This window comes from Diabrotica undecimpunctata, chromosome 5 (genome assembly GCF_040954645.1).
Source record: "Diabrotica undecimpunctata isolate CICGRU chromosome 5, icDiaUnde3, whole genome shotgun sequence".
In the NCBI taxonomy this organism is placed as follows: Eukaryota; Metazoa; Arthropoda; class Insecta; order Coleoptera; family Chrysomelidae; genus Diabrotica; species Diabrotica undecimpunctata.
In genome coordinates, this window is record NC_092807.1 from 160,898,991 (window position 1) to 160,914,445 (window position 15,455).

General features: G+C 34.8%; 1 protein-coding gene across 1 annotated transcript; it reads left to right on the forward strand.

Moving 5' to 3' along the window:
• The first annotated feature begins 2,343 nt into the window (after nt 1-2,343).
• On the forward strand, nt 2,344-12,815 carry LOC140442045 (golgin subfamily A member 7). Its single transcript, XM_072533091.1, has 3 exons — nt 2,344-2,604; nt 10,270-10,422; nt 10,885-12,815. The coding sequence occupies exons 1-3, from the start codon at nt 2,458-2,460 to the stop codon at nt 11,023-11,025; spliced, it is 441 nt and encodes a 146-aa protein (XP_072389192.1). The 5' UTR covers nt 2,344-2,457; the 3' UTR covers nt 11,026-12,815.
• The last annotated feature ends 2,640 nt before the right edge of the window (nt 12,816-15,455 follow it).

Here is a 15,455-nt window from a genome sequence, read left to right on the forward strand (position 1 = left end):
TAGGCCATCGAGCAAAAAGACAAAAGAGGGAATGTAAAGGTAGTGGGGGCAAAAATATTGTTAGACAGGAAGTGCCATCTTGAGAGGCCACATTAAACAAGGAAAGACAGGCTCTTTCCTTGTTTAAGAAATCAAATTTAGTTGGGTTATGTTATTGCTGATGTTATTGTCCCAACTGTCACATGAAGCATCTGAGAGCGGGCATTCTGATTTCTGTGGTATGACATAGCAAGAGGAGTATGACGTTGATGTAGGTGCTGTTGCCATGGTTTCACTATTATTACATGCTATACTATGTTTTCCAAAAAAACAATGATTGTAGCAAATTCTACTAAAATCACAACTTACATTTACAATAACTTGTGGCTACTAGTGAAAACATTGTAATCCACGCCTTTTCATATTGCCAATGGCGTTATGAAAATTTAAAACATTGTATCTCAAATTTTAGAAATAGGAGGTAAAAACTGTATACATCAATTTTAATATATCTAATAAACATTGCTAAAAGGGAAGAATGTACAATACCAAAATGGTATAGTATTCCAAATCAAAAGAATATTTTTTGTGGATGGGTGAAAGTTAGTTAAAGTTGGAGGAAGGGCTATTAAACATTCTGAGGATTAGGAGTTTATTTTTACAAGCACCAGGTAAGACCAGCACCTAATTATAGCAAACTTTTGTTAGTAAATACAACCTCAATACTATTTTGCTTCTGTAGTTAAATTACCTTTACATCTTAACCAATATGAATCTTTTATTTTTTATATACTAAAGTCCATCTAATTTATTTACCGTTGCACGTCATTATCATTGACATTTATTGACTGGCCAGTTGGTTGTCAAAACCAGTGCCAATAAAACACACACAATAGAAATCTTTTTTATGTGATTATGTCCACGGTTCGTAGACTTACTACGGTTGCCTCTTCCGACTGGGGTGGGGATGCTTCAGTTACGTCACCAGAGTACACAAGAATACAAAACCCATTTATTATCACAGTTTATTCGTGGTAATTATCTTTCTGTTTATTATTTGCTTTATTATTTACCGTTTCTTAAATATCTCAGCTTACTTTATATTTTTGTATTTAAAATTTTGGTGTTGTTTTCTATAAAAACTTATTTTGAATTATAGAAGAAACATTATTTATTGTAGTTGTACATCGTACCTATTGTCTTCGTATCTTTTTATAAGGTAGGTTAAAACTTTAAAATTTCATTGTGTATTAACGTAACATTGTGTATTAATGTTGATGAAATTTTAAAATGCCATGCACAGGTTGTAGTGTGTAAGAAAGATATTAAAAAAATGGAAAAAAATAGTTATGTAATTCGGTAATTCATTCAGTACGTATAAGAGTAGAAAAGGCAAGAGCATCGTTCACTAGCATGAAGCAAATTTTCACCTCTAAAAGCCTCACCCTACCTCTCAAAATTCGACTTCTGAAATGTTATGTATTCCCGGTTTTGTTATATGGAATGGAGGCGTGGACAATGACCGCAACATTGATGAAAAAAGTAGAGGCCTTCGAAATGTGGACTTACCGACGTATATTACGTATATCCTGGACTGAGCACATGACCAACGAAGAGGTACTACGCCGGATAGGTAAAAAGAGAGAGGTAGGAATAAGTATAAAGAAAAGAAAGTTGGAATACTTGGGTCACGTTATGAGACATAATAAATATAGAGTACTACAGCTGATCGTTCAAGGGAAAATAGACAGCAGGAGGGGTCCAGGGAGGAGAAGACACTCGTGGCTCCAAAACTTGCGGCAATTGCCGCATTGTCATCTGCTGAACTATTCAGATCTGTCGTAAACAAAGTCAGATTGTTGATGCCAACGTTGCCATGTTGATTGCCAACGTTCGGAACGGACAAGGCAGATGAAGAAGATTCAGTAGTTAATCCAGTATTGATGGAAATTCAGTATACGCGACAAATTTTTAGTGTAAAATGGAGATTGAAGTCCTAGATTTACGTAAATATTGCATTAACATTGGATAAACGTTGACAACCAGTTTTGATTAATTTTAATTACCAAACTACCTACATATCAACAGTTTTCCATAATTAGCTATTATAATCCATTAGACATCTTTATTTCATAACTATCTTTACTATTTTCCACACATCAAAGACATAAAAACGACGATTAACAATGTTACGATTCAAATTACTGTACTCTCGTGGCGTAATTTCGGGCTTAATGTTCATTGGTTAGTCGGAAGAGGCAACCGTAGTAAGTCTACGAACCGTGGATTATGTCTATGACTTGAACCACTTAATTTGTGACATGTGACAGTCTCAACGTTTGACAGACAACTCTTATTATTGACAATGACGGACAATCAAAAATGTCGAATGTAATTTGTTGATCTACATTTTTTATCACAACTAGATTAATTCTTCTAATTTTAATAATAATTTTATACATAATAGGTCAAATAAAGATGAGTAATCACCATAATGGTGCTAGAGCTGGTGAAACTGAACAAATGGCCCAATCGCAATGCTTAAAAGTGTTTATTCAACGGGATTACAGTGAAGGGACTCTTGTAAAATTCCAAAATAGATTTCCACAAGAACTTGAAGGAAGGGTAAGTTAAATATTTTATGTATAGATGATTTTATACGTTTTTAATTGAAGGTCTAATTGTACTAGTTGCTGTTTTTCTCATGTGTTCTACTTTAGAATATTACTACCATTATTTATCTACTAGTCATTTAACCCTCTAGCAGATTTGCTCCTTTGGCTGGTGACGTATTAGTTTAAACACCTCTGAAACTAGAAGTACAAAAACAGTATATTCTTTGAAATGTTCCCACATAACTTTGATTCTACTTGCAAAGTAGTCATGATTTGAATTTAACTCTACCATTCTTTTGAGAACTAGATTTAGCAATATAATACACTTATTACATGAATAATTGGAGTTTAGGTGATCTGAATTGAATACTACAGTATCCACTTTATGTGATAAATAATTTTAAATATAAGTATATCCGTGAAAATATCTTATGGCGGGAGTAAATGTTGGTTGTTGGACTTCTGATTGTATATAACTCATACTGTAGTGAGTATAACCTACCTAGTTATATAGGAAGAATCGAAACAGTAGATGCTGAACCTTACTAAATCAACTATAATACAACACATATATCACATAAAAATCTCATCACTTTTCTTTCTGCCCCTTTTAATTGTATATTAAGTGGAATGTAAGTTATATTTAAAATGAAACAACTCTTCTTATGAGACTCCCTTTCAAACTCACATCAACTAAGGTTTAGTTTGATTGGAAATGTATTATTTAGATAACATGATTAACTAACAAGATTTATTTCTTGGAAACTTAAAACAATCATTATATATGTTGAGTTTTCTCACTGTAAGGACAGCTGCACACATGGGATCCAACATTGGTGCCAACATTGGAGCCAACATTGGAGCCAACGTTGGGTCAACTGTCTTCCCACGTTCGGTGAGGTATACACACATTGGGTTGAGTATTGGGGAGATATCAGTATGTTCCCTTTAGAGCCAACATCAACATGTCCGACATGGAAATTGCAGCGGCTGTGACTGTCGTGATAATGAGTGCATATGATTATATTTTGCTACAAATAAGGTGAATTTCACGTCATTTTGTCTACAGCATTACTAGATCTTTAGAGATGTCTTATTTAACAACGGGAGACTGAATTTATGAGTGTAAACCTGACATTGAGGCTCTGAATCCCATTTATTTTATTAACTCAATTCCCAAATTTCTTAACCTTCTATTTTGGCTATATTCTGCATCAAAGTGACTTTAATCCACAGCCGATATATAGAAGTACATATTTTAAAAGTTAAATGACCACACAATTTGGACAAAATGATTTATATTTCAAAATTTAAAGCATATACTTTTGTAAAATATTTAGATAAGTACATTTTTTTGAGTGCCTGAAAGGTACTGAAAAATCCAGATATTTATATTAGTGTTAATCCGAAACAACTCAACAGAGGTGGCTCAGGTGGTCGAAGATCGATTTTTACATGTTGTTAATTTGTTTTTTAATGCCGTCATGGAATGTAAATTTTCTTCGATAAAGTAATTTTTATTTTCTAAAAGAATGCTGTGTAAAATGGTAGCACAAGCGCTTTAAAAGAAAATAGAAGACGAGGACTCTTTTTATAAACTGTGGGTTGTCATTGGTTTATTTTCTTTTGCTTTGCTAGATTGTGCAAAATTAGCTAGCTAATTTTATGCACGAAACGAACACTGCTATATCACCAATGTGTGGTCAGCACCAACGGCCACACCAGTATTGGCGCCAAACCCTTTGATGTATATGAAAAATACTGACAGTTCATGGAAAACTCCCAACGTTGGAGCAAGTCATAAAAACATTGGCTCTAACACAGTTTTGTTGGTACACACACGAACGCTGTTGGGGCCAACGTTGGCCCCTATGTGTGGAGCCGGCGTAAATCCAACAAGAATGTTGGAGGATGAAAAGTTTTGTTATCTTAATGCTATTTTCTTGACTTTTTTTACAGCTATAATTTCCTATTTGAATTTGCCTTTTCTCATCATAATCTCAGTTAAGTAGATATAGACAGCTGCGGGTCTTATGTCCTAAAATATGCTCAAGATTAAGCAGTTATAAAATTGATAGTAATACCCTTATTTATCATAGTAAAAGGCAGTTATTTCAAAATATGATCTATTATTAGCCAATTAATATAATAAAATGTCTTTTCTAATTATTTACTTGATTAAAATTGGTAATTTGTTCTCTATTTCCACTTTTGTCATAAGGTACATCAATTTAAATTCAAAAATTCAAATTTATCTAACTACTTACTACAAAATTTAGGTCATGTAAATTTTTGTCTATATGTCAGGTGTTTAATGTCATATCAGATTTACTATTAGGTATTATATAATATTAGATACATTTTGAGAATACAGTTTCAAACTATATATTTATTTAAAATGCACTTCCCCAAGAAATTAACGCACCACTTCAAATTAATCAATTTTATTTGTAAAAGGGCAAAGAATAAAAAATGAAAGTTTACCAGATTTATTCTACATTTTTTTAGTAATTATAACAATTTGTCTAATCATCAGAAAATATTGAAGTACAGGAGAAAAAAAAATAAAACGGAAAATTCTAAAAAAATAATAATAAGAAAAGTAAACTAAAATATGAAAAAAGTCCTAATAACGAGTGTTTCCACCTCTACTACGTATAACAGCCTCACATCGTTGGCCCATACTTAAAATTAATTGCCGTATTTCATTTTGGTCTAGTTCTCTCCAAATCTGGATCAGTCTCTCTCCCACTTCCTGTAAGTTGTTTGGTTTTATCGGTGTCGCTCTTAATCGCCTACCAAGGATATCCCAGAGATTTTCAATCGGATTTAAATCCGGACTATGTGCTGGCCATTCCATAGTGTTAATTTCTACCTCTTCTAGATAATTTCTGACGATCTGTGCAGCGTGAGGTCTGGAATTATCTTGCATTAGTAAGAAATTTTAACCGATATAAGGAGCAAACGGTACTACATGTTGCTCCAGGATATCCAATATGTACCTTTCAGCTGTAACAGTTCCATTTTGTATGACCACTAGGTCCGTACGTGCGGTCAAAGAAATACCACCCCACACCATAACGTATCCTCCATAAAAAAATGTGATGTGTGAGAAGTTACACTGAGCATATCGTTCGTTGGGTCGTCGCAACACACGAACACGTCTGTCGTTATTGTACAAACAAAATCGGGATTCATAAGTAAATAGCACTCGTTCCCAGTCAGCCTCTAACCAATTAACGTGTTCTCTGGCAAAATGTAGTCTCCCCCTTCGATGCTCTGCAGTTAATAGAGGACCTCGGGCGGCAATCCTAGGTGTTAAGTTGTATTTCCTAAGTCGCTGGCGAACAGTTTCAGTACTAATTTGTATAGCATGCACGTCTCGAAGCTGAACTTGTAGACTTCGATGTGTTACAAAACGTTGTCGAAGAGCAGAAATTCTTAAAAATCGATCTTGAATAGGGGTAGTTACCCGGTTTCGTCCTTGCCCTGGTCTGCGAGTATGATCCCTGTTTCGAGAAATCTTTCTAACACCCGTGAGACGGATGTGTGGGACACATTAAACCGACGACCAATTCTTCGGTAACTCCAACCTTCTTCCGACAGTATCACTACTTGGGCACATTCATCTCGGGTTAAATTACGTGATTGACGCTCCATAATAAACACAATTAACAATAATCAACAATTAAACAGTAGCCGAATAAAATTCGTGAACACTTGGAAATTAGTATATTTATAGAATTAGTACATTTTTTGGTTCTTTTTGTTTTGTTACAAAAAAAAAACTATAGCGATAAAACACAGTCAATAAATATAGAGTGTACGAATAGCATATACAAGGAGCTTGCAAAATATAACATTACAATGGAAATTTTTATTAACGCTAATAAAATATGTTAATATTTCAAAGTGGTGCGTTAATTTCTTGGAGAAGTGTATATACTTGAGGCTGGTTCGACTTCACGACCTCTAATATTTCTACCAAGCATGTCCCAAATGTGCTCTATTGGGTTAAGATCTGGCGAACACGCTGGCCAGTTCCTTTTATTAATACCAACTTCCTCTAAATATTGCGTGACACACATTGCAGAGTGGGCTCGCGCATTATCTTGCATTAATAGAATATCATCGCTGATAAGTGATTCGCTTAAATTTCCTCAATATACTGGTGTGCAGTCAACCAACCCTCAATAAATACCAATATACCATCACCGAACCCACCACCCCCTCCCATGGCTAACGCTGAGACTGAAAGCGCACTCCGCAAATCTCTCTCCAGTTTGGCGCCATACTCGTTCTCTTCCATCTGATGAGTGAAGGCAGTATCTCGACTCATCTGTAAAAAGAACATTATTCCATTGTCCTAAATTCTAATTTAGTCATAGTCATCTTTATTGATCCTTTAAGACATTCATAATAAATGTATAGGATATGTCACTACAGAATTTAGTATAAAAAACATTAATGTGTATAATACAATATTCACAGTGTAAAAAAAATTGACAAAACATAAAATATATAAAATAACATTTTTACAAGTAAAATATGAAGCTACTGCAGTTTGTCCTCAAGATATTCATTTATAGAATAATATGCTTTTCTTAAGAGTAAATCTTTAACATTTTTTTTTTAAATTTAGAGATAAGTGGTATTTCTTTCACAGTTTTTGGCAAATGATTGTATAAGATCAGTCCCATATATCTGAAGCAATTTTGAAATTTGGATGTTCTGTGTTTAGGAACTCGTAAAGATTCAACACTTCTTGTATTGTAATAGTGATTGTCTGAATTTACTGGAAATATATTGATTTCCTCTTTGACATAAAGTAAACATTTATAGATATATAGGCAGTAGAAAGTTAAAATTTGATGTTCCCCGGAAAATTGTAGTCTAATCACCCTGTGCCATGGAAGTAATTTGGGCCCAGTTGCTGGTCTGCAACTTTGCAAACCAAATTCATGTAATCTTCGACGAACTGTAAATACATTTACATTATTGCCTCGAACCTCCTGAAGCTGATTTCTTGTTTACACCGCTGTTAAATGACGATCCCGCAAAAACTGATTAAACCAAATTCAAATTTATAAATGTATACAGTGTGCTAAAAAATCATCAAAATAGGGCTAAAAAAAAAAATTGAAATACTTTGAATTTGACCAAAATTTTCTCCGTTGCGTTTTATTTGCATCTGAGTGTATCAGAAAACAGTTTAATTAATTTTTTCCCTTACGTATGCATGAATCAATATCTTTCAAAATATAGATATAAAAATTTTTATTTTCGAATATATTTTCATATTAGTATTTCGAAAACCTTATCGCATTTTCAGGTGTAAATGTTTATCTATTTATATAAAAACATGGCAATACCTCATTCACTTATTATCTAGTTTTTTAAAGGTTAAAATTATAAAAAGGTGTCATAAATTTGCATTTCTAATCAGTTAGTTTTTATAGACTTCCTTGGACTTCATAATTATCTATTTAATTAAGATAGTGATGGAGATTGTGAACAAATGTTGTTATGCTTGTTTTTATATGCATGTATATATATATATATATATATATATATATATATATATATATATAAATATATATATATATATATATATATATATATGTATATATATATATATATATATATATATATATATATATATATATATATATATATATAAATTCGTCTAAATTCTGTAATGCTCATTTTTGTTTCATAGCACATATTGAATATAATTAAACTATTAACAGTAGCTGTTTCGAGTATCATTTCAAATACTACTTTCCTAAAAAAAATTAACAAGAAAGATGTATTAAAATTATAACTTATTGTTTTTTCTTACCAGTACCATTTCAAGCTTCGGCGTAGTACTGTATAGTAAGATGACATCTGGTCAGAATAGTCTACGCCTTTCTTTGCATAGTTGTAATCAATTATACATTTAGGTTTCACAATATCCTCTTTTTGCCTATTCTGCTTTCCTGTTAGAATCAACTGTTTAGTATGGGCTGGGACACTTGAAAACATTAACACTCTTTTCCATACACTTAATAATTCTTAGTCCATCTTTTTTTTTCCAATGACCTCTGTTGGCTTCATTTTCTTGGACTGGTTAAAAATAGGTGGTATTCCTTTTCTGTTTCCTCTTAGAGTCCCACAGTACATCATATTTTCTGCTAATAATCTTTTAATGAGATATTCCTGAATAAAAGTTAGCAAATAATATTTTGTCAGCTTTATCTGTGATACACTTAAGTAATTTTAGAACAACTGCTTCAGAGTGTGCTACAATAACTGGTTGTGGTTCATTTTTTCCTGTGTAAATACTTACATTGAAAATATAGCCTTCAGGAGAACAGAGTTTGTATAGTTTGACTCCATATTTATGGGTCTTGTTGGGGATGTACTGACGAAAATGGAGTCTCCCTCTGAAAGGTACCATAGATTCATCTATAACGAGAATGTTGCCAGGCTCGATTATTCTTTGAAAATTTTGAATCAACTTCGTGACTAAATTCTCTATTTTGCATAATCTATTAGTGGTATCAGATGTCTCATTATTTTCAAAATGAAGAAGTTTCAATAAAAACCAAAAGCGGTCTCGAGTTAAAACTTTTGCGATAAATTTATTATAAAATATAATATCTTTAGACCAATATAAATTTAAATGTGGTACCGGAATGAGACCCATTGCGATTATTACCCCTAGGAGGCTTTTATTTCAGTTTTGTTTGTAGCTGTCCATAAATTTAACCTGGATTTTCTTGAGTGTCGCATACTTAATTGTTGAACAGCATAAATGTTGGTTTCATTAACAATAATATCCAATATTTCATATGGATATTGGATATATTACCTTATAATTTGATACTTCATTATGGTTGTTCTATTTTTGGTAAGATTTGATTGTTCACTAAAAATTTAATAAAAGTGCGACAACATTGTCGCATATGTCGTTTTCATTGGCTATTTATGTAGTTTGAAAATCCCTTATTGCATTTTAAAAAATATATATACAGGGTGTAATATTTAATACGAATCCCTAAATTAATTTTTCCAGTCCTGGAATTTTTTAGTTTAGCTAATACCAGTTGAATGCTTGATAGTAGTGTACTGTATCATGCAAAAATTTAAAAAATCAAATAAGCCGTATAAACACTGCAGTAAAATGAAATAAATGGTCAGTTACACAAATCACCCTGTTAATTAATAAAGAAGAGGAGTTGACATTTTTTAGTGGCCACATGATATGCTCCCTGAGGGACTCTACATATGGTAGAAGTATGTAAAGTTCCTCATGACTCACCCTGTATATTACTAATATTTAAAATTTAAAAAATAAATATAATCAATCTTATGCAATTTGTAAAGATTTTTAATTAACTACAGGCTATTCTTATTAAATTATGCCCTGACTGACTAGATTAAACATCAGTGTTATGGATACATAGTACATTGTGTTCTGGGAAGCTCTTCTCCCATTAGAATGAATTGATCAACATGTCAGCTTCGTCGATTTTATCAACAAATTCTCTTATAACGATCATGTCATCGGTTATGTGAAACCAAAGGTTAGATGAAAGTAATAATGGTTAGAGTTGTAACGGTATTTTGATATGTAGACCTATTAAAGTCTATTATCATATGTATATATCAATAATGTCTTTATTTTTAGTTGGAGAGGCAAGCTTTTGAGACTACTGTTAATAGACTGAATGCATTTTTTGCGGAAGCTGAAAAGGCTACCTGTACCACATACTGCGAAGGATGCTTAGCATGTTTAACTGCATATTTAATATATATTTGTAAAGAAACTCATTATGAAAAGGTATGTATCTTTGTATTTAATTGATATTATGAATGAAGTTAACTAGGTTAGTGTACCATGTTATTTATTTTTCACATTTATATCAACATTTGGATACTGAACAAAACTTGCTAAATCCGAACTGAGTATTATCAGATTTATTGTTTGATAATTTCTGCATGTTTTCGCACGGTGTTTCTTTAGATAGCTTTACATCTAGGCGATGTTAGTCTCATGCTATGCAAGTCTGTCTTGGAGGGCATATCTCTTGCCTAGTCTGATGTGTTTACATCAGTGCTATTTCTGTGCAATTTTGAGAATTTTAACCACTTTCACTGTTGCCAACAGAAGAAACATATCAAAACATTAACTTTACAATTCTCAGTATGAATTTCACTATAATGGCATTACTCATTAATGTCATAAAATCATTTTCAAAATTCCTGAAATATTTTATTTTTAACAATAAATATATCTTTTTAGTGTTTAAAGAAGGTATCCAAGTACATAGCGGAACAAAATGAGAGAGTATATGAACCAAGAGGACTAAAACTGACAGACCCCAGCCTAAGAGGTTTGAGAGTACTAGAAATCAGCTGTTTGGATCGTCCACCAAACGCATGACTTACATTATCCCACTCCACACAGGAGTTTTTTATGTGAAACTCGGGAAATATTCCAAAACAATTTTTGATGTAGATTCTTATTATTGAAAGTACGTTCTGCCAAAGTGGCTTAAGACTGTTTACCTGCCAAACGGGCAAATTTTTTATACTTGCTATACAAGGTTCATCAAAGTTTAATTTTGGAATTTTATATGGTTTAGTGTAATATATTGGTGCTAAGGATAATATAAATACTACAGTGTTTCGCAATCCCTGCATCATGAAATATTTTTACTCGTCATAGTAGATTCATACCATCAAATCTAACTCTAAAACAATTAAAATTAACCATAATATTGGTCTATAGTACAACTTAAAAATAATTATTAAGGAGTGTAGACTTTAAGGCTGATGTCTTGTAATGTTACATTGCTTTCTGAGCTTCTAGAGCCTTGTTTGAAATTATTTCTTCAATACATTTTGGCAGCTGTGGTATAAATTATCAAAAATGATGAGGCAATGGTTACAGTGCGCTTCCGGACAGACTAAGATTGCTCTTTGGGGATTTAAGCATTTATATTCTTTATGTAGGCCCAGATCAGATACCCACTGAGCTAATTAAATGCATTGACGGAGAAACACTGCATATACTTTTAGGTCTGTTCTACAAAGTATATACAACAGGAGTAATACCCGAAGATTGGTTGCTGTCCACGTTTGTAACACTACCATAGTCAGTACATGCGACAGAATGCTCCCAGTACACAACAATTTCCTTAATAAGCCACACGCTTAAGATATTTCACAAAATAATACATGGAAGACTAACAAAGACGACTAGATATGAACTCCATGGGGTCTCCATGTTTGCTTTATAGATTACCAAAAGGCTTTTGAGATAGAGTACGACATCAGAAACTCGTGAAACTATTAAAAAAAAGAATGTAGATAGTCGAGATATACGGGTTATTGTCAATCTGTACTGGAATCAAAAAGCAAAGGTTAGAATCGAAAATGTCGATACAGAAGCTATAGAAATCAAAAGAGGTGTTAGACAGGTTTGAGTGCTGTCCCCATTGTTATTCAATCTGTATAGTGAAGCTATTTTTAAGGAAGCAATATCAGAGGAACAACAGGGTGTATCAATAAACGGAAAAATCTTGAACAACATAAGATTCGCAGACGACACCGCTGTTTTTGCAGACATACTAGAAGCACTGCAACGCTTAGTAAATAGATTACATCTTTTTTTTTCGTCTTTATAGAGGGGGGTCTGGAATCTTCAAAAGACATCTCAGTCCAGGACGCCGCCTGACTGACCTTAGTGCAGGATTCGTTCTTCGTACTCCCGGCGATAGTTCCCTAGGTACTTTAAAATGCCTCTCGTCGCCGAGACTACGCCGAACGCCTACCTGCTAAACCAGACCCTCCTCTGTCATCCAGCGATCCGGAAGTGAAATGGTCGCTGTAAGGCCGGCATCACTTCCGAAACACTACCTTTATTCATTCATTCTCCCTTCATACACATCCACACTCCATTCATCAGCAAGTAGGCTCCCTGTCTCGTTCCAGGTAACGCGTAGAAGACTCTTATCGCTCCTATTACGGCATCATTCCCAGACGGGCATTTCTTCCTTCTCCACAGTCTGATTCACGCCTATCTAACTCATACAGTGTGACCCACTTCTCTAGCTTCAACTTCCAGCATCTTTCACTCTTACCATTGCCGTTGGTCCAGCTGCCTTTCTTCCTCTTCCTTTTTCTTGATCACTTCACGGATATAGCTGTGTATATTAGTCCAACCTGATTTATTTTCAATCATTCTCTCAATCATTTCTCTCACTGTAACAAAATTCACACCTGTCTCTCTCTCCATTCTGTTCCTTTACACTATCCATCTGCTGCAATCTAACATCGTATGTGTCACAGTGTTCGAGTATCCACAGTATAGGCATTCATCTGTGTCAGCCTTTCCGGACTTAGAGAGGTAGGCCCTAAAACATCCGTGTCCTGTGAGCACCTGCGTCAGGAAATAATCCAATTGCCTGTGGCCACAGTCCACCCAATCTCTTATGTTCGGGATCAGCATTTTCGTAAACTGTGCCACATCTTCCGTGTTGTTCCATTTTTCTTGCCATCTTTCAATTGACCTTTCCCTTTCCTGTCTTCTCTCGGTCACAGTAAGGTTTGGGCCTCTTATCTCATACAGCTCTTTTATTTCCACCGCCAAAACATGCAACGGAACACATCCAATGATGGTCCACAAAGCTGCCTCCTATAGGCCGTTATCTCTACCGCCTCGCTCCAGACTGGTGCTGCGTAGAGTACAATCAACTGTATAACACCGTGTAAGACCCTCCTCCTTTCAGATTTGGGTCCCCCAATGTTGGGCATCACCCTCCACAACGCAGCCGCACTATTCGCAGCCTTCCAGACCACCTCCCGCACGTGTTCCCCCATTTTCCAATCTGGTGCAATGTCACTCCTAGGTACTTTACTTGTTTCTTGGGTGTTAGAGATGCTCCCGCACATTGCAATTCAACACTTTCCCTGTTCCTTGTCCCTTTCAGAATGATGGCTTCGGTTTTATCTGCCGCAAGTTTCAAATCGTGCTGAGTCATCCATTTTTTTACTATGCGGCCTGCGTTCCGAACCTGGTATTTGAGATCAGGCTCATCCCGGGCCACTACCAGTACAGCGAGGTCATCCGCGAATGCGAAGGGGGCCATAGCGTCGGGCCAAAGACAGATCCCTGGGGTACCCTGTCCGTCACGTCCACGACCGTGCCCTTTTCCACCATAATCGTTCTCTCGGACAGATACTTCGCCACCATATTCATCAGGTAACCAGGACATTCTCTCTCCTCCATTGTCTTCATTACCTTGTTCCACTGCAGCGTATTGAATGCATTCTTAACATCTAACAACAGCAGGGCCGCCCAGAAATGTTCATCCCCTCTGTTGCGCAATGCTTCGAGTACACTCATGTTTGCATCGATCGTGCTTTTCCCTTTACAAAAACCAAATTGTCTCCTTGATAAACCACCTGACCTCTCAATCATGTCGTCTATGCGTACTCGCAGCATCCTTTCATACAGCTTACTGATATTAAATAGATTACATCTAGTCAGTATAAAATATGGACTACAAAAATGAACGTTAAGAAAACCAAGTGCATGATTATTTCTTAGCAACATACACTAGGAAGTCTAGATATCGAGGGAAAACAAGTAGAAAGAGTGAATAACTACAAATATCTGGGAATCTGGGTAAATGAAAACAATGACCAAGGTAGAGAAATAAGGACACGCATTGAAATTGCAAGACAAGCATTTATAAAAATGAAAACAATGTTTGTTAATCGAGGTCTTTCTCTGGAGCTGAGGGTAAGAGCCTTAAGATACTATGTGCTCTTGACTTTGTTGTATGGAATGGAAAGCTGGACACTAAAAGTGGATAATATAAAGAAGTTGGAATCGTTTGAGATGTGGTGCTATAGAAGGATTTTGAAAATACCATGGACCCAACAAGTTACAAATGCAGAAGTGTTAAGAAGGCTACAAAAGGATTGCGAGGTCATAAAGCACATCAAAACAAGAAAGCTGGAATTTTTAGGTTTTTAGGCCACATTATCAGAGGTGCGAAATATGAGATATTAAGGCTCATAATGCAAGGTAAAATCAAGGGTAAAAGATCCATAGGAAGACGAAGGATTTCCTGGCTGAGAAATCTAAGAGAGTGGTATAGTTGCAGCTCAGTAGATCTTTTTAGAGCAGCCGCCAATAAGGTACGGATAGCTGTGATGATAGTCAACCTTCGATAGAAGAAGGAACTACAAGAAGATTTTTCATGTGCTTTTGAAATTCTGTCGAAATCGTCCACGTTTTTATTGGAAATATATCTTGTTTCTTTACTTTTTTGAATTAAAATTAATATTTTGTAATATCTCCACCAGCATTGATAATAACTTGTAGTCTATTATCTGCGTGAAAGGAACTATGAAATTGTCTTCTTCAGAGAGCTCTTCTCAAACCTGTAGTATACCGTTCCACAGCTCTTCAGCATTTTGAGGTATAAAATTACGCCGATACAACCGTTTTATAATAACCCGCCACGCATTCTCAATTGGGTTTAAATCTGGACTATAGCTGGGCCATGGTTTGTTATTCTGGAGCCACTGCTTTATTATATTTGCAGTCTAAACAGGACAATTATTTTGTTGGAGGATAAAATTATTTTCTGGATACAACTGTTCTACACTGGGAAACATGATGTTTTCTAGAATATTCAGATAAGTCTGCCCAACAAACCTGGCATCAATGCGCCATATCATTCCCATTCCTCTAGATGAAATGGTCAATGGTCACATATTCAATCGCAAATTAAATCCCTTAATTTGCAATCTCTCACTAATGTTCCTAATTTTACCTATATATTTGTAATATATATA